General features: G+C 42.2%; 1 protein-coding gene across 1 annotated transcript; it reads right to left on the bottom strand.

The window, feature by feature from the left end:
• Positions 1-1,352: 1,352 nt before the first annotated feature.
• Positions 1,353-19,020, bottom strand: LOC112263563 (adhesion G-protein coupled receptor G5). The gene is made up of 14 exons (XM_024439974.2): positions 18,558-19,020; positions 12,753-12,847; positions 12,177-12,623; positions 11,975-12,026; positions 7,638-7,752; positions 7,430-7,552; positions 7,037-7,165; positions 6,333-6,375; positions 5,788-5,894; positions 5,548-5,663; positions 5,035-5,294; positions 4,813-4,912; positions 4,412-4,692; positions 1,353-2,378 (listed from the first exon to the last, which is right to left on the bottom strand). The coding sequence occupies exons 2-14, from the start codon at positions 12,817-12,819 to the stop codon at positions 2,260-2,262; spliced, it is 1,959 nt and encodes a 652-aa protein (XP_024295742.1). The 5' UTR covers positions 12,820-12,847; positions 18,558-19,020; the 3' UTR covers positions 1,353-2,259.
• Between the last annotated feature and the right edge of the window lie 1,802 nt (positions 19,021-20,822).

Below are 20,822 nucleotides of genomic sequence, written 5' to 3'. Positions count from 1 at the left end.
ATGATTCCATATGTGTTATTTCATAGTTTTGATGTCTTCACTATTATCCTACAATGTAGAAAATAGTACAAATAAAGAAAAACCCTTGAATGAGTAGGAGTGTCAACTTTTGACTGGTACTGTATCTGACTTGGATCATCATTTTGTCCATGTGATGATTTTATGACTGGCCTGGATGACTCCGACACAGAGGAAGTGATATTTGTTGAGACGGATGAGGTAGACACAGGTGATGGAGGTATAAAACAGAAATAGAGAAGAGCATGGCCTATGTGTCTATCTTTATTCTTGTTTCCATTTACTTTAAGGGCGTTATGCTATTTAACAATAGGCTACAATGTATGAGTGTTCAATGAGTAGGTTGAAATGTTTGTGGGTATGAAAACTGTGACTTTGTCTTATTAAACACTATGTTTTACTCACACCTGCCTTTGGGCATTAAACGCACAGGGAGATAGTGTGGACACAATCGGTTTGCTGTATCTAAGTCTGGTAACAGTAAATTCTAATGTAGGCTAAATATAGTATAAGTATCAGTTTGATGGCTTACTTCCTCATTCTCCCCCACTCTTTTCCATCATGTGTTTTTACAGTGCATTTACCCTGCTCCCTGTCACTCTGAAGTAACCCAGTGTGTGGGCCACGTAAAAACCCTGTTGTGCAAGTTTCCACACTGTCACTGTAACCATCCTGCAACTAAGCAATCATGACACTCTGTTTTCCTTAGAACCTCTGCAATTTACTGTAAACCAGAGCTACAGCGTCATACACTTAGTGTACCAAATATAAGAACGCCTTCCTAATATTGAGTTGCACCCCCTTTTGACCTCAGAACAGCCTCAATTTGTCGGGGCACGGGCTACAAGGCGTCGAAAGTGTTCCACATGGATGTTGGCCCATGTTGACTCCAATGCTTCCCACCGTTGTGTCAAGTTGGCTGGATGTTGGGTGGTGGACCATCATTGATACACACGGGAAGCTGTTGAGTGCGAAAAACCCAGCAGCGCTGCAGTACTTAACACACTCAAACCGGTGCGCCTGCCACCTACTACCATATCATGTTCAAAGGCACTTGCCTATTCTCAAAGCCATGTCTCAAACCTTCAAAATCATTCTTTAACCCGTCTCCTCCCCTTCATCTACATTGATTTGAAGTGGATTTAATAAGGGATAAGGGATCCTAGATTTCACCTGGCTTCAACTGGTCAGTCTATGTCATGGAAAGAGCATGGGTTTAATGTTTTGCACACACATTGTAGTTGTATACAGTGCAGGTATTTCGCGTATGAATTGTTAAGATCAATTATGACCTATTTTTGTAGTTGTACATTCAAACTAAGGTCCTGGTGTTCTTTTCTTATACAGTAAACTTTTATTGAAGCAATATACATTTACATCCACACAAATACAATACGTTTTCAAAAGTTGCAAAAGATATACACACAATAATGTCAGTGGCACAACCAGTCATGTTTTCTAAAAAATACATCTCTGTACAATAAAGTGCTAAACATAGTCCAGTAACTATGATCTGAAAATACAGTGTTTGTCACAGAATAGAGCAAGTTTCCAACTTCAGCCAAATGTCATTGTACAATGCCTGCTGTCTTTCAGATGATGGCCTGAGTGACACTTCTATGAGTCCTTTTCTGAGTAAAGTAACTACCAGTCTCTGGAAAACTATGTATGAAAGTTTCTTACATACCTGATTCTACAACATGATGAATGGGTAAACGACAACACTAAGAAGCTAAAGTGCTACTTCAAAAGTTTGAAATGAGCGATGACTGATATCTATGAAATGATACGTTTAACACAGAATAAAACAAGCTTATCAAGGTTCGCCCTGGGCATAAAGCTGAAATCTGTAGGGGTGAAACTGCCACATCCGTTTGCAATATTACAACAAAGACGTTACTTCAAACAACGAACACATTTTTTTTTCATTGCACATGCGATAGATCAGCAGAGTACTATGATATATATTTTTTTACCAGGATGCATCTCTGCCCCATAATAAATGAATAACAAATGTGCCTGGAGTGACCAGTGGCGCTGTTTCACCTTACGTCAATTATAGCTTTAATTTTGACGGTATTTTTTTTTACAGTCACTCAGATATGTGTATGGAAACGCGCTTGTATAGTGCAATATTCTGAATCTCAACCCCAGAGTTGGAATGTTCTGAGTGACAGAGTTACATTTGGTACATTGCTCCTCCTTTAGCCTACAAAAAAATGGTATCCCATGTACCCCAGCTCAGCTCTTCTCCTGCAGCATTTGTTGCCTGGTGGAAGATGCTGTGCTACCATCCAAACTAGACCCCGATTGTTTCCGCATCCGTTCAAGAATGTAGAATCGGAGCATCAGGAAGAAACCTATGGGACAGACCACACAATGTTTCAGATTAGTTCTGTGATGGACCAATAATACAGTACAGAAGCTAGAATCTATGCTCCAGAATTAGATTCCAGATTCTGAATTCAAAACAGCCTATAATCAACATCATTCTAAACTATCTGTAACAGCTAAATGCTTAATGAATGTCACTTATTTCAACAGTAGTGAAATAAATGACATGGAAACAAATCCATATTCACTACCGGTCAAAAGTTTTATAACATCTTCTCATTCAAGTTTTTTTTTTTAATTTGACTTTTTTTTTTACATTGTATTATTGTGAAGACATCAAAACTATGAAATAACACATATGGAATCATATAGTAACCATAAACTATATGTGTTCAAAAAATCTAAATATATTTGAGATTCTTCAATGTAGCCACCCTTTGCCTTGATGACAGCTTTGCACACTCTTGACATTCTCTCAACCAGCTTCATACAGTAGTCACCTGGAATGCATTTCAATTAACAGGTGTGCCTTCTTAAAAGTTCATATTCATGTCTTTCCTTGTTAATGCGTTTGAGCCAATCAATTGTGTTGTGACCCAGTGTGTGTGTGTGTGGGGGGGGGGTATACAGAAGATAGCCCTATTTGGTAAAAGACCAAGCCCATATTATGGCAAGAACAGCTCAAATAAGCAAAGGGAAACGACAGTCCATCATTACTTTAAGACATGAATAAGGAACATTTCAAGAACTTTGAATGTTTCTTCAAGTGCAGTCGCATAAACCATCAAGCGATATGATGAAACTGATACTCATGAGGACTGCCACAGGAATGGGAGACCCAGAGGTAACTCTGCTGCAGAGGATAAGTGCATTAGAGATACCAGCCTCAGAAATTGCAGCCCAAATAAATGCTTCACAAAGTTCAAGTAACAGAAACATCTCAACATCAACTGTTCAGAGGAGACTGTGTAAATCAGGCCTTTGTGGTCGAATTGCTGCTAAAGGAACCACTACTAAAGACTTGCTTGGGCCAAGAAACACGAGCAATGGACATTAGACCGGTGGGAATTTGTCCTTTGGGTTGGAGTCCAAATTGGAGATTTTTGGTTCCAACCACTGTGTCTTTGTGAGACGCGGTGTAGGTGAACGGATGATCTCCGCATGTGTATTTCCCATCATAAAGCATGGAGGAGGAGGTGTTATAGTGTGGGGGTGCTTTGTTGTTGACACTGTCTGTGATTTATTTAGAAGTAAAAGCATACTTAACCAGCATGGCTATCACAGCATTCTGCAGCGATATGCAAACCCTACTGGTTTGGGCTTAGTGGGACTATGATTTGTTTTTCAATAGGACAATGACCCAACACACAAGGAGAGTGATGGCGTGCTGCATCAGATGACCTGGCCTCCACAATCCCGACCTCAACCAAATTGAGATGGTTTGGGATGAGTTAGACCGCAAAGTGAAGGACAAGCAGCCGACAAGTGCTCAGCATATGTGGGAACTCCTTCAAGACGGTTGAAAAAGCATTCTAGGTGTAGTTGCTTGAGAGAATGCGAAGAGTGTGCAAAGCTGTCAAGGCAAAGGGTGGCTGTTTGAAGAATCTAATATAAAATATATTTTGATTTGTTTAACACTTTTTTGGTTACTACAAGATTCCATATGTGTTACTTCATAGTTTTGATGTCTTCACTATTATTCTACAATGTAGAAAATAGTAAAAATAAAGAAAAACCTTTTGAATGAGTAGGTGTTCTAAAACCTTTGACTGGTACTGTAGGTATTTTAAAAAGGTCACACCAGCAATAAAGAGCAGCTTTTTTGTGAACTTCTAGCAGACAGAGCTATACACTAGCTTCTAATCTAAGCATGTAGCTAATAGCTAGTGAATACAACTGGAAATCGGTTGCAGGGAGGTTTTTCCTAATACGCTGTTGAAACAGAACACTTTTACAGGGCATTGTTTCAAAGCAACACAATAGACGGTTCGCTCTGACAGCCTCCTCTGGTCATGTGACCATATTAACCTTTTGATAGACTCAACAGAGGTGGACCTACCCTGTAGGGAGTTGAGGATGCAGAAGAGGAAGGGGATGAACTCCGAGAGCTGTCCAAAGTCCAAGAATCCCAGGCCCCACGTGGTCCCGAACAGGCAGCTGAGACCCCAGATACTGAGGAACGCCACCTTGTTCTTCCGCCACTCGTCTCGGTTCTGGATATTTCTCAGGACCAGGAAGAGCATGATCAGACCAGAGAGGACCACTACAGCCAGGAAGGTCAGGTTGATGAAGTAATGGGCTAGTAGGCCTACAGAGTGTGGAGACACATCCATCCAGCACCTAGAAGACCATGGTGAAAAAGCATGAACCACTGGGCTAACTTACTCATCACCTCAGTCAAATGTCAAAACTTTAACTACTGTTCATCTTACAGGTACAGTAGATCCAAAGTGCACTCACATCAAGTAGGGGTTGTTGACATCCTCACTGGACACAACCTCTATCACACCATAGACTTTTCCAATGGCAAGCAGTACTATGACCGGAACAGCTGGGAGACCTAGACAGAGGATCAAAATGATGGTAACAGTCAATGGTTTAAAGGTGTATTCATGTAAATTGTATTCATCTACCAATGTGCAGTGGAATATAAACCGATTCTTTGTGTACGTTTTCACTCACCAAAGCCAACCAGGTGCCAAACATACGGATTGGGGGAGGGGCTGAACACCATGTAGACCAACCAAAAGGTGTGTAACACTTCAATAAACATCCAGGAGAAGGAACTGAGCAGAGCATAGTGGAGAGCCGCCCCAAAAACCCAGCATGCCTTGTTACCTCCCACGTTGGCCACAGTCCCTGTCAGGAAGAAGAGGAGGCTAAGAAGGAACAGTGCCATGGCCAGACCCCGATGGACTGCAGTGGACTGGTCCTTCGCTCTCCTGCCACAGTGCAAGAAGAGGAGATAAAGTTAGTGAGTGAGAGAGAGAGATGGGGGAGGGGGGATGGAGAGAGAGAGAGGGTAACTGCTATGAAACAAATATCACTCATTTTTTAAGCATTTAGGATTTCACATGATCTCAGATATTTGCACAACATGATTAGGAAGTATTGTCACATGTTGAGGCCTGGTAGGAGATATTATGCGTAGGACAGGCTGCAGGGAGACAGATTATTGCATGTGAGGAGAAGTACCTCTGTGTGTTAAGGAAGTAGATGAGGACAACACAGCTCAACGTAGAGGCAGCACAGCCCATTGATGTAATGACAGTTAGAGCCACCAGATGGCGGACTGGTCGTGGTTCCAATTGCTGAGGTGAATAGAAGACAAAACCAATTTTAGGTCTACTATTACCAATCTACTTGAGATGAGTTCTTATTTATTTATTCAAATGATTGCCCATGTAAATATTCTAGATAGAGGTTATAGCTCACCACTAGGATGGCAAAGTATGTGAGATGGTTACAGTGGCACTCTGTATCCTCCACACCTTTCTGTATGGTCTCACAACCTTCCTTTTTCCATGTGACCTCTGCTGGATCTGCAACAATTAAACCAATACCAATAGCCGTAGCAAGACCTGGAAATGCTAACACTGCATAATTAAGCGTTAAGGCCCAAGGTGGTGTGCTATATGGCCAATATACCACAGGTAAGGGCTGTTCTTACACACGACGCAACGAGAAGTGCCTGGATACGGTCCTTAGCCTTGGTATATTGGCCATATACCACAAACTCCAGAGGTGCCTTATTGCTATTATAAACTGGTTACCAACGTAATTAGAAGAGTAAACAAGTAATTATGCATCATACCTGTGGTATATTATCTGATATACCACGGCTTTCAGCCAATCAGCATCCAGGGCTCGAAAGACCCGGTTTATAATAATGAATAAACATCCTCTATATTCAATACAAATAATAATATAAATAAGTACTCTATTATTGCAACCAAGTTTAAACATGCTTCTTTACAAACCTTTCTTTGTGTCCCAAGAAACACATTTTCTTGAGTGACTTGTCTGAAAAAGATAAGTTACAAAAGGGAGATAAGAGGCAAGTAGGGACTAACATATTTAATTCACCACTAGATGGTGACCTGGATACTGAACAACAACACATACCAAATACTGTATATCTGTCTGGCATGCAAGATGAGCTGCAATCATATTTTATAAGTGCTACTGTTGACCAACTCACACACTGAGTCAGACCAGAAAGAGGGATCAAGTGTGCAATGATGTGACCCACAACATTTTCAATTTAACTGATACACCAGAATCAATCAAAATATCTAAAAGTGATAACAATAAGTCCATGCTGAGATAAAGTCCAGAAACACTAAACACTACAACCATACAACAGAAAGTTAACTTTACTCTAACTGTACAACTGTTTAAGGATACACATCTACTGTACTCAGGGGCAACACCCCTGTGATGTACAGTGTTGAATAAAAAGCTACTTGCTACAGTACAATTGCTAGAGTGACTCATTCTGTGATGAAGCAGACATCTTTTTCTACAAATCTTTCACTTTGTTTCCTTTTGCTTCTGAAGGGGCTTTTGAGGTGGTTTGTGCTCGGAGGATTTGAGACAGTAAAATACATCAAGGCAAGGAAATGGCGTGCTTCCAGTCAACTAAGACACACAGATGCATTCAGGCAAGCACGCACACACTTACTGGTATGGCAGAATGATGGAAACCAATCCTGATTGGCTCTGGAAGGTTGGTGATGATCTCATTCTCCACAGTGATTCCGACCACATCTTCTAGAATCCTGATGTCATTCTGGTCTACCTTAGAACTCCCCTGTGAACACAACAACCAGAATCACAACTACACTTCATACTATACGGGACGGTTTCCCCGGACCCAGATTAAACTTTGTCTAGGACTAAGAAGCATGTTCAATGGAGAATCTTCATTGTCTAATTCTTAGCTTAAATTATGTCTGGAAAACCGGTCCTGCTATAAGGAAGCATTACCAACGGTTTGGTACTTCAGTGTAAACTGTAATGTACAGTTTACATAGACTAGGTTAGCAGCCAAGTGAAAAACCCAATTGGCTCTTACCTGGAATAAGATACTGTTTTTGAAGTAGGTGCAGACAACCTTGACCTTTTTCTTTTCTGGAGGTTTCAGACAAGAAGGCAGGTGAACTGATGGAATCATTTGAGGAGGAACTCCTTGAGGCGCCTGCACAACACCAACACACAAGTTAGTTATAATAATCATATAACATCACGTGTTTGTGTGTCTGTGTGTGCGTTTATGGTCTTACAGGCAGAGTGATGTTGTAGCCCTGAAAGCCTTCCTCCATCTCCACCACAGAGCTCAGGGCACAGGGCAGCACCACGTTCCCAAGCACCTTGGACCTCATCACTGTCTCCTCTATCCTACAGACCAATACAGACAGTATTTACAACCCACTCTATCTCATACATGTCATTTCTATGCATTACATACAGTGCCTTTGAAAAGTATTCAGACCCCTTGACTCTTTCCACATTATGTTATGTTACAGCCTTATTCTAAAATTGATTAAATAGTTTTTCCCCACCCTCATGAATCTACCCAGAACACCCCACAATGACTAAGCAAAAAACAGGTTTAGAAATTTTAGCTAATTTATAATAAAGAAAGCCCTGAAATATCACATTTACATAAGTATTCAGACCCTTTACTCAGTACTTTGTTGAAGCACCTTTTGGCAGCGACTACAGACTTGAGTCTTCTTGGGTATGATGCTACAAGCTTGATACACGTGTATTTGCGGAGTTTCTCCCATTCTTCTCTGCAGATCCTCTCAAACTCAGGTCAGATTGAATGGGGAGTGTTGCTGCACAGCTTTTTCAGGTCTCTCCAGAGATGTTTGATCGGGTTCAAGTCCGGGCTCTGGCTGGGCCACTCAAGGACATTCAGAGACTTGTCCCGAAGCCACTCCTGCGTTGTCTTGGCTGTGTGCTTAGGGTCCTTGTCCTGTTGGAAGGTGAAGCTTAGCCCCAGTCTGAGGTCCTGAGCGCTCTTTTCATCAAGGATCTCTCTGTACATTGCTCCGTTCATCTTTGCCTAGATCCTGACTAGTCTCCCAGTCCTTGCCACTGAAAAACATCCCCACAGCATGATGCCACCACCACGCTTCACTGTAGGGATCCTGCCAGGTTTCCTCAAGACTTGACGCTTAGCATTCAGGTCAAAGAGTTGAATCTTGGTTTCATCAAACCAGAGAATATTGTTTCTCTGAGAGTATTTAGGTGCCTTTTGGTAAACTCCAAGCGTGCTGTCATGTGCCTTTTACTGAGGAATGGCTTCTGTCTGGCCACTCTACCATAAAGGCCTGATTGGTGGAGTGCTGCAGAGATGGTTGTCCTTCTGGAAGGTTCTCCCATCTCCACAGAGGAACTCTCGAGCTCTGTCAGAGTGACCATCGGGTTCTTGGTAACCTCCCTGACCAGGCCCTTCTCCCCCGAATGTTTCAGTTTGGCCGGCTGACCTGCTCTAGGAAGAGTCTTGGTGGTTCTTGGGGACCTTCAATGCTGAAGACATTTGTTGGTACCTTTCCCCAGATCTGTGCCTCAACACAATCCTGTCTTGGAGCTCTACGGATAATTCCTTCGACCTCATGGCTTGTTTTTTTCGGTGACATGCACGGTCAACTATGGGACCTTTTACAGACAGTTGTGTGCCTTTCCAAATCATGTCAAATCAATTGAATTTATCACAGGTGGACTCCAATCAAGTTGTGGAAACATCTCAAGGATGATCAATGGAAACAGGATGCACCTGAGTCTCAATTTTGAGTCTCATAGCAAAGGGTCTGAATATTTATGTAAATAGGGTCTCTGTTTTTAAATTTTTTAATACATTTACAAAAACTTCTAAAAATCTATTTTTGCTTTGACATTATGGGGTATTGTCACGTGTGCTCCCTCTCCAGCCTCTAGGTCACCAGGTTGCTCGTTATGGCGCACACCTGTCACCATCGTTACATGCACCTGCGCGTCATCAGACTCACCTGGACTCCCTCACCTCCCTGATTACCTTCCCTCTTTATGATTACCTTCACTATATATGTCACTCCTTTTGGTTCCTTCCCCAGGCGTTATTGTGTCTGTTCCTAGGTCATGTCTGTGTGTTGTTTGTGATACGTGTTGGTTTCATTTACTTATTAAAACACTCACTCCCTGAACTTGCTTCCCAACTCTCAGCACACATCGTTACAGAATAACGCCTCACCTAAGGGAAGCATCAGGGAATCTTTTTTTGTTTGTTGTTTCAGTGTAAATGCAGTCGGGTCCGGGAGCCACTACAGGCTCTCATGCCTCAGCCGGATTGCCAGGCTCTCATGCCTCAGCCGGATCGCCAGGCTCCCCTGCCTCAGCCAGTCTGTCAGGTTCCCGCACCCCAGGCAGTGACAGGTTCCCACGTATCACATGGGTGACCGGTCTGCTCCTGATCCCCGGGATCGTCCCTTTGGTCGGCATCCTGCGGCTGGAGATGCGCATCTGGGAGGGGGTACTGTCACGTGTGTTCCCTCTCTGGCCTCTAGGTCACCAGGCTGCTCATAATGGCGCACACCTGTCACCATCGTTACGTGCACCTGCGAGTCATCAGACTCACCTGGGCTCCAACACCTCCCTGATTACCTTCCCTATATATATCACTCTTTTTGGTTCCTTCCCCAGGCGTTATTGTTTCTGTTCCTGGGTCATGTCTGTGCATTGTTTGTGTTACGTGTTAGTTTCATTTATTTATTAAAAACACTCATTTATTTATTAAAAACACTCACTCCCTGAACTTGTTTCCTGACTCTCAGCACACTTCGTTACAGCTATTGTGTGTACAGTCGTGGCCAAAAGTTTTGAGAATGACACAAATATTAATTTTCACAGTCAATTAATTGCAAAGTCCCTCTTTGCCATGCAAATGAACTGAATCCCCAAAAAACATTTCCACTGCATTTCAGCCCTGCCACAAAAGGTCCAGCTGACATCATGTCAGTGATTCTCTCGTTAACACAGGTGTGAGTGTTGACGAGGACAAGGCTGGCTCTGTCATGCTGATTGAGTTCGAATAACAGACTGGAAACTTCAAAAGGAGGGTGGTGCTTGGAATCAATGTTCTTCCACTGTCAACCATGGTTATCTGCAAGGAAACACGTGCCGTCTTCATTGCTTTGCACAAAAAGGGCTTCACAGGCTAGGATATTGCTGCCAGTAAGATTGCACCTGAATCAACCATTTATCGGATAATCAAGAACTTTAAGGAGAGCGGTTGAATTGTTATGAAGAAAGCTTCAAGGCGCCCAAGAAAGTCCAAGAAGCGCCAGGACTGTCTCCTAAAGTTGATTCTGCTGCGGGATCGGGGCACCACCAGTATAGAGCTTGCTCAGGAATGGCAGCAGGCAGGTGTGAGTGCATCTGCACGCACAGTGAGGCGAAGACTTTTGGAGGATGGCCTGGTGTCAAGAAGGGCAGCAAAGAAGCAACTTCTCTCCAGGAAAAACATCAGGGACAGACTGATATTCTGCAAAAGGTACAGGGGTTGGACTGCTGAGGACTGGGGTAAAGTCATTTTCTCTGATGAATCCCCTTTCCGATTCTTTGGGACATCCGGAAAAAAAGCTTGTCTGGAGAAGACAAGAGGAGCGCTACCATCAGTCCTGTGTCATGCCAACAGTAAAGCATCCTGAGATCATTCATGTGTGGGGTTGCTTCTCAGCCAAGGGAGTGGGCTCACTCACAATTTTGCCTAAGAACACAGCCATGAATAAAGAATGGTACCAACACATCCTCCGAGAGCAACTTCTCCCAACCACCCAGGAACAGTTTGGTGACGAACAATGCCTTTTCCAGCATGATGGAGCACCTTGCCATAAGGCAAAAGTGATAACTAAGTGGCTCGGGGAACAAAACATTGATATTTTGGGTCCATTGCCAGGAAACTCCCCAGACCTTAATGCCATTGAGAACTTCTGATCAATCCTCAAGAGACGGGTGGACAAACAAAAACCCACAAATTCTGACAAACTCCAAGCATTGATTAAGCAAGAATGGGCTGTCATCAGTCAGGATGTGGCCCATAAGTTAATTGACAGCATGCCAGGGCGGATTGCAGAGGTCTTGAAAAAGAAAGGTCAACACTGCAAATATTGACTCTTTGCATCAACTTCATGTAATTGTCAATAAAAGCATTTGACACTTATGAAATGCTTGTAATTATACTCCAGTATTCCATAGTAACATCTGACAAAAATATCTAAAGACACTGAAGCAGCAAACTTTGTGGAAATTAATATCTGTGTCATTCTCAAAACTTTTGGCCACAACTGTAGATTGCTTTTGGGCATGTGATAGTGATATAGAAACTGCTGTACTATAGATGGACATTTTGTGTACAAACCAGCCACCACCCACTATTCACAATGAGCTCAATTTTCTGCTCTGCAGCTCACTCATAATAGATGACATCATACTTCACTGCTGCCCGAACATGTTTACAACCACATCTTGTCATGGTGGTTAGTCAACTCAGGAGGATAGGCATAGCCATAGAGGATAAAGGAGTTTGAGAGATGACATGGAGGGGTGTAATTCAAAATAAAGAGGTAAAACTTACATGTTCACCTTATCACCAGATCCCTGACTCGCCTCATCACAAAACTTGTTTTCTGAAAGGCAAAGAATCCATTCAGAAACAGTGTAGTATTTATATTTTCAAGACTGTATAACACACCCAAAATGTACTTAGATGAACAATAAATTATTAAAGTTGATTTCCTCATCAGACAACTTAACTGACAACCTAAAGGCTTGCTTACTGCAGTTGATAATTTCGCCAAAAAACTCATAGGCTGGGTGTGTTTTGTAACTTATGATGTCATCCCGTTGTGTCGCGTTGAGTATCCCGTACGTCGAAATCCCTTTGTTTTCGCCTTGGGACAGGTCAGTGCAGCAGTTCCCCTGTAGACCAGACGGCCAGCACAGAGTGTGGTTCTGTCCATTCACCTCTACCCAGAGCAGGTCCAGAAGGGGCTCCCAATACACACAGAAGGGTCTCTCTCTTGCCTCTGGGCTCGGATCCAGCTTGATGACAGAGGAGTTCTCACATTGGGCCGTTATCTCACCTCGGATGGACAGGGAGCTCTCATTGGCTGAGATTGTGATGGTGCCACAGCCCCTTTTCAAATCGTGAGCCAGAGTTAAGAGCCCGTTGCCATGGCGCCAGGTTCCACACATTTTGAAGTCCCTGTCGTTTTCCCCTGATCCTGTTTGGACAATAGTTTTTGAGAATTATTTATGTTTTACTTTTAAACTTTTTAAGAAACAGAATCCCTCTCAGTTCATACAGTATTTTTCTTTATTTGTAGGACATTGCAAATAAAATGTTCACTTACCTGATGCAAAGAGGGCAAAGAGAAAGATCATCCACAGGGTCCCTCCAAACCCCTGGTTAGGCTCCATTGTTACTGTATGGTTTCACCTTTGACCTCTATAGAACGGCAAGAAGAACAACACAGTTGTAAAACGTGAATACTGCTCAACTTTAATTAGTGTTCTGTGAAAAGCAGGATAGATCTGTCCCAGGGTGATTGCAGTCAGTCTGAAAGCACATATCTGTACCACTCCTTCCAGAGGCGATTCTCAAATTATTTACCATGTCTTCTCTAAACAACACATTTCCTAGACACCATTCCTCTTCTTAGATACACTTATTCTTAAAAAAAAATGTATAATTAACTATTTCCTTATCAATAAAAACATTTGTTCTAAAAATACATTCAGTGTCCTTTATTGAGTTCTTATCAATGAGAACACTCTTTCCTTCCAACGATCACACAGACGACACCAGTCACTGTGTCTTGTATTCACTGAGTTTTCAATTACATGTATGTGTTCTGAGGTCTCACAGATGCAGACTTACCAGTGAATGCAATGCTAATTCACTGTATTCACACTAATTCCCTTTTTGAGAACTAAAATATCTATATCGTGGCTGCTGCCATGGTGATCGATGTATCTTCCCACAGACACACGCCACAGTCTTTTATTTCATATCCAACTGAGTTGTAGTAGCAGACAAGTGACCTACATATGCACAATTTAAAATGTTGGGGAAGCTACTCTGAAAATGTAGTTTACCAAATTGCACTTTCACAAAAAAAAAGGGTTCCAAACAGGTTCTTCAGCTGTACCCATAGGAGAACCCTTTTTGGTTCCAGGTAGAACCCTTTGTATAAAGGGTTCTACATGGAACCCAGGACAGTTCTACCTGCGACCACAAAGGGTTCTTCAAAGGGTTAAACACAAAAATGGTGTTTCAAGTAAGAATTATGCAGGTCTGATGCCGAAAAATAAAGGAAATTCTTGCCTACTTCATCCATATTGTATTTTTGTTAAAACAGTAGTGTGTCATTCCAGTAGTTAGCTACACCACTACATGAAAGCTAGCTAAGGGTGAATTTCGCTACATTAGTCAAATATGTTTAGTGAGATCTATCTCTCTTCAACATCAGATTTACAACTTTTCTGTTTAGACTAGCCTCTGATGTGGTATGGCCAAAGCCACGTTACTGCTTCATGTGTGAGTGCAGCTATTAGCATACTGTAAATACCATAGTTTATAGACAAACAAAATAAGGACACCAATTCAAACTATACAGGAGCTTCTCATCTAAACCATATTGAGCACAGTGTTGCACACTTGGTTGATGCAGTGATTTATTTACAAATATTTTTGTGGATATTTTTAGAGCCTTTAATTTATAATTTGGCTAACAGAGCAAAAATCCCATCTACTGGTATTAAGATAATTAAGGTAATTCTTGCAGGGAAATTATCTTCACGTTGTACGACTCAGAGGGGGGTATATGGTGTAGATGTCTCCCACATTACCTCAGGAGAAAGTGTTGGAGACATCTCTTGAAGAAAGATTTGAATCTAGATCTGTTTCTTTACACCACAAAAGTATATTTCCTGGGACTAGTTTGTGTCGTCAAAGTAGTGTAGTGTAAAGAGGCCCTAAGATTGAGGGGACAGGACGGGATTTTAGCTAGCTAACATTAACAATGCTAGCTATTTTTGACAAACTTTGCTAGCTAATGGCAACATTGCCATCTCTCTAAAGTAAATTTGACGACATGATAATGATGGCAAAGTTATTTCCTACTAATTATTTGCCTACTTCAGTAATGCCATAATTTAGACTAAATAGTCATTAGTCCCCTTTCAGAATGACTGGATATCAGTCCACTTTTCGGCAGCAATATAGTGGACAGTGGCTTTAGAACGTTTATTACAATGGCATTCCCTGAACGAAGGACGGCAGTGCAAGCTATAGGCTACATGCTTTGGTTTCTGTGGGAAAACTGCACTCCTCCATTAACAGAAGACAGACAAAAAACTGCACACAGCCATTGAACCACAATCTAGTGGGGTTTGTGGAGGAGACAGTTTATGTACAACATACCTAAGAAACCTGTCATCTGCAAATGATATCCACGTACAAGCACTGAGCTAAATGTTGAGACAGAAAGGTTTCCTACAGGTGAAGGCCTATTCTCATCTATGCAAAAATATACTTATTATGTAATGAGTGTGAGCACCAACACAAGTGAGTTATCGATCAATCCCACAATAGGCCTACTGTATCACCCTTGCATGACCTACTCCCTTGTAGCCACCTCAACAAGCAGTGTTGCACACCTATACCTATCTGTCACATTACTGCTAAAGTGGGCATTAGATCATTTGCCAACAAGTTGAAGTACAAAAACAGTGTAACAGTAGTGTTATTATCATGCAAAAAGTGAGCACAATAAGAGAGGTCTTGATTATGTGTCTATGAGTAAATGCAATGCAGCACATTTTTGAAAGTATGAAGACAACGTCAAATATCAGACAATCGTCAACAGCATGGTCTTCATGGATTATACAGTGGACTACACCTTAACCATACTTATAAGAAACGCACAGTCTCCCCCACCACATAATCAGACTTCACATAATCAACAAGCGCACACACGGTGGTGCTCAGTTCTCTTTTGTTTGAGAAGGGCGAACCCGACCTCCACCCAGTCTCTGCCCCCACCCCCTCTCCATTGTTTGATGGCCTAAATGCAGTGAAAGAATGTCCCTTTCACTTCTCAACTTGTGTGTGTGTGTGTGTGTGTGTGTGTGTGTGTGTGTGTGTGTGTGTGTGTGTGTGTGTGTGTGTGTGTGTGTGTGTGTGTGTGTGTGTGTTGACCCGGTTCAGACAGTTATAAATGTTCAAGGCCACAAAGCATATTGTATAGTAGCTAGCCAAATAACGCAAGAGCTTGGTAAACTTAAGTTTACATTGTGATACTTCTGAGGTGACAGAGGTAAATTCACACACACACACAGTCATAAAAAAGATTTGAACTGCTTACTGTAATATCTTTTCACACTTCCCTCAACTGTTTCACCCTTTCTTTTCAAAGATGCTGCATGTGTGAAATTGTGGCCTCAATCGAAACTTCCGCTATCCCTTGAACTCTTGTTCAAACTTTAAGCTGCAGTATTTTGATGTTATTCAACAACAGTGATTCATCCTCTCTGTCACGGACAGCATCTGTATATCACTTCAGAGTAGTATAGCTCTGAGTGGCAAAGCAGTCAAAGCAATTGTGAGTCAGACAGACATGCAACAAGCTTTACTCCACCACCTTTTGTCTGAGAAGAGCAAACAGAGCATAAACGCCCCGCTATGGCAGAGAAATGTGACCTGGTCCGTGACATCAGAGCTGAACAAAAAAGCTCTGTTGGGGCCCTAACCTAAACAGACAAAGAGCGTGAATAAAGTTCAAGGTTCAAACGATGGTCCAGCATCTGCTTTAGCTATGTTGACCAGTGTCCCCTCAAAGACCTGATTTCAGCCATTTAGATGAACAGGTGGGCAGAGTAGCTGGTTCAGATCAGAGATGAAAGCAAAGCTAGGAAACTCAGCTGTTTCAAGAGGGCCAAAACAAAGATGAAAGTGCCAAAAATATTCATATTTACTACATTTTAATATAGGGGTATACAGTTCATCCAGTAATTGAATGTGACTTTAATATTGCTTCCTTCTGTGAGGAAGCCATGGCGCAGTAAGCAACAACATTGCCAATGGGGTGGGAGGTAGCTTAGCGGTAAAACAAAAACTAGAGTCGATTTTATTTGACCTTTATTTAACTAGGCAAGTCAGTTAAGAACAAGTTCTTATTTTCAATGATGGCCTAGGAACAGTGGGTTAACTGGCCTAGGAACAGTGGGTTAACTGCCTGTTCAGGGGCAGAACGACACATTTTGACCTTGTTAGCTCGGGGATTCGATCTCACAACCGTCCGGTTACTAGTCCAACGCTCTAATCGATGTGTGCGGGAATCTAATTAGCATAAGAAGAAAATCCCCATAACAATCTATCAGTTAGACCTAGAGATACTGTGCATACGGAAAGTATTCAGACCCCTTGACTTTTTCCACATTTTGCTGCGTTGCAGCCTTATTCTAAAATTGATTAAATAGTTTTTTCCCCTCATCAATTTATACACAATATCCCATAATGACGAAAACAAAAAACTGAAATATCACATTTACATAAGTATTCAGACCCTTTACTTAGTACTTTGTTGAAGCACCTCTGGCTGTGATTACAGCCTCGAGTCTTCTTGGGTATGAGACTACAATCTTGGCACACCTGTATTTGGACAGTTTTCCCATTCTGCTTTGCAGATCCTCTCAAGCGCTGTCATGTTGGATGGAGAGCGTCGCTGCACAGCTATTTTCAGGTCTCTAGAGATGTTAGATCGGGTTCAAGTCCAGGCTCTGGCTGGGCCACTCAAGGACATTAAGAGACTTGTCCCGAAGCCACTCATGCATTGTCTTGGCTGTGTGCTTAGGGTCCTTGTCCTGTTGGAAGGTGAACCTTCGCCCCAGTTTGAGACCCTGAGCGCTCTGAAGTAGGTTTTCATCAAGGATCTCTCTGTACAGTATTTTGCTCCGTTAATCTTTCCCTCGATCCTGACTAGTCTCCCAGACCCTTTTGCTGAAAAACATCCCAGCAGCATGATGCTGTAACCAACAAGCTTCACCGTAGGGATGGTTGTCCTCCCCCTGATTGCTCCGTTTGGCCGGGCGACCAGCTCTCGGAAGAGTGCTGGTGGTTCCAAACTTCTTACATTTAAGAATGATGGAGGACACCGTGTTCTTGGGGACCTTCAATGCTGCAGAAATTTTTTGGTACCCTTCCCCAGATCTGTGCCTCTACACAATCCTGTCTCGGAGCTTTATGGACAATTCCTTCGACCTCATGGCTTGGTTTTTGCTCTGACATGCACTGTCAACTGTTAACCCCCAACAACAACTGCTACCTGGGCGCCTATGATGCTGATTAAGGCAGACCCCTGCACCTTTCTGATTCAGAGGATTTGGGTTGGGTTTGGGTTGAATATGGGAGACATATTTCAGTTGAATGCATTCAGTTGTGTAGCTGACTAGATATCCCCATTTCCTAAGGTGCATTTAGTTAATGCCAGTAGTTATTGAACTTTGCAGTCTTTGCATGCATTTAGTCCCAATGTTTATAGCAACAATTGTAATCTGCTGGTTAAAAGGCTTATACTGATACAGGAACTGTATTATTTTGCCAACCTGGCAAGCAAGCGGACAAACATTAAACTGCACCAAAACCATCACCCATCACCCAAGCATTGATATAAATACTAGCAGCATCTCATTCTTCGATTCTGCATTTCATAATAGTAATACCATTACAATTATGCCTATTAAAAGTAAGAACAGATAGAATTTTGAAGAAATTCAGCCAAAATCAACTGTCACGTACTTCAGAGCAAGTTATTTATGTTTTGGTCAACCTGACAAAGTTATCAAGTTAACGGAACATATTCCTATCAACATCAGAAGAAGAAAAAAAGAAATGAAAGAAAACACAAATGTAAGAACTGGTTTCTAACGGGTTGTAGACTAATTTAGCGCAATGTGAAGCAGGCCAAACCTGAGGTTCACTATTAGACCTAAAATACAGAAACACCTGCCTCTGCTTTGTCAATAAATGAATTGTCTCCACACTGCATGTATTAACCGGTAGGCTACACATGTGTTCTGGTGAAATTAGGAAAACAATTAAATATCACAGATTAATGCAGTAAAAAACGGGTTTACATTTGTTTTGTTTTTGTTACCTTTACACAGTCGGACCCCTCTGCGCCTCTGCTGAACGTGGTGGTTATGGTTTTCCGTCGATTGTTTTCCTTCGATGTCTAAAAATGTGTCAGAGGTCCTCCTATAAGCGATGCTCTTCACAACTCCACACGCGGACTATACACTAGTGACAGAAACATAAACTGACGGTGTGAAATGGAATGCGTAAAAATCCGGATTCCTCCCCAAAGCTCACACACACTCAGACACTCACAGCAGCGTGTGAAAATGAGCTCAGTCATACATGACTGAAAGTTACTCTTTCAAAGACTCGGGTATTTTTTAAATGTCATTAGGCAACTTCCAGACACTTCAGACCATCCGTCACTGCACTGGCACCCGTGCTACACAGTACACCCACAAAGAAAAGGTCCAGTATTGTTTGAGCTGCCTAACGCTGTACAGAAAGCCACTCCTTAGGGAATAGCTGTCAGCACGGACAACGTGTGAGCGCCAGACTGCCTGCGGGTGGTTGGTAAGAGGAGGGCCACCGTTTGGTGAGCTTTCTCTCTACAAGAAGAATAGAAAGTAATAGGCTATTCACTATACAATCTATTTTAGGCTATACCGGGTTCCTAGCTCTCACTTTCTGTATGTTTTCTTAGAGAACGTCATTATCTATAAGTGAAGTCTACATACTACTGTATGTCTTATTGTTATGCTCTGTTATTTCCCCAAGGTTATCAGGCTCGCCAACTGTGGTATTGTGCCACGTTAATGTTTAACCATGGGTAACAATTACCTGTAGACTTTGACAATTGACATTTTGTCAAGTCACATTTTCCATGAAAAACCTTCTCACAGGAAGGAGAGAGAGAATGAGGTAGAGGCTCCTCTTCTGTCTTCAGCTGTCTGTGTTTGTGTGTCTGTACAGGAGGGTGTGCACATGCCTGCATGTGAAGAAAGCAAGCTAACAAAGGGATACTTGTCTGTGGAGTGGAAGTATTTTCCAGTTGTATTTTATTATATGGCTGTTGCCCTCAACGAGATAAGGATATGATCCACTTCACTGGTGATGAAAGGTGTCTGCTGATTCCCTGTGGCTTATTTTTTTGGTTGGTATCGGGAATAGGACAATACAGAATTCATATAGGTATAGGGGGCTACAGCTGAGAGTCACAACTGGCCGTCCGTCCAGCAATGCATGCACCCTGACCCCCCAGTAACTGTTTCGCCTACCCCAGGATTTAAAAAGGGAAGCAGAGATTTGTCAAGCCTCCATATAAGAGACAAAGAGGAAGATTTAACAAACGTCACCATCTCTTTTCCAATCTCCAGACAGTGGTTATCATGGTTGATGATTAGGCTTTTTAACTATTAGGATTAGGACATAGTGTTTTTGTGGTGAAGGTAGTAGGCTATTAACTGTGGCAGTCAGCTCAGTAACAACTTCACAATGGTTCCTCAGCACGCACGCACGCACACACACACACACACACACACACACACACACACACACACACACACACACACACACACACACACACACACACACGCCTATCATCTGTTCTAGAAGGTCTGTCATTTGTTAAAGATTTGTAAAACAGTGATGGTCTTTGTTAAAATTGCATGTTGGTGTAGTTTTCACTGGGAGACCAATAGGTAGTGATGAGTCAGCTCAGCTGCATGCCTTTATAGGTTTGGTGGCCCCTGTCTGGACTCCAACATCCTGCAATTATGGTTTTCACCTTCAACCTTTCATAAACAAATATCAAACACAAATGTGCTTTGCTTTTAACCACTTGTGAAAAAATTGTCTGTCATTTTTTTGCAGAGAAGTCATCATAAAAATGTAGAAATAAGATATGAACTTGGTGTTAAAGGAAGCTGCACTTCCTCAAACCTTTCTTTGAACATCATGTCATTTGTAGGAGGTTTCATTCACTTGTTAATGCTCTGAAGCTCAAAGTTTAAAACATTCCGTAATATCTCAGACAGTATCGGGTAGATTCCCCTCATACACTTGCACACTCACAGCTATGGCTCAAATACAGCAGGTGCCTTGTGCTCCGAGATACTTTTGTTAACCTCCTCACACCCTTTCTCCCTCCCTCACCCCTGGAATTCCATGGCGCTCCAAGGTAATAACACTGATGTATTGTGCCTAGGGTCTCTCTCTCTCTCTCACACACACACACACACACACACACACACACACACACACACGTGTACCCTATTAAATATTTGATGGATGCAAACCAAGACACTTGGACTCACGTTCTCTGAGGCATCCTCTTGTTATTGTC

The sequence above is a fragment of the Oncorhynchus tshawytscha genome, linkage group LG12 (assembly GCF_018296145.1).
Source record: "Oncorhynchus tshawytscha isolate Ot180627B linkage group LG12, Otsh_v2.0, whole genome shotgun sequence".
Taxonomy (NCBI): Eukaryota; Metazoa; Chordata; class Actinopteri; order Salmoniformes; family Salmonidae; genus Oncorhynchus; species Oncorhynchus tshawytscha.
This window is presented reverse-complemented; position numbering and strand designations above follow the sequence as displayed.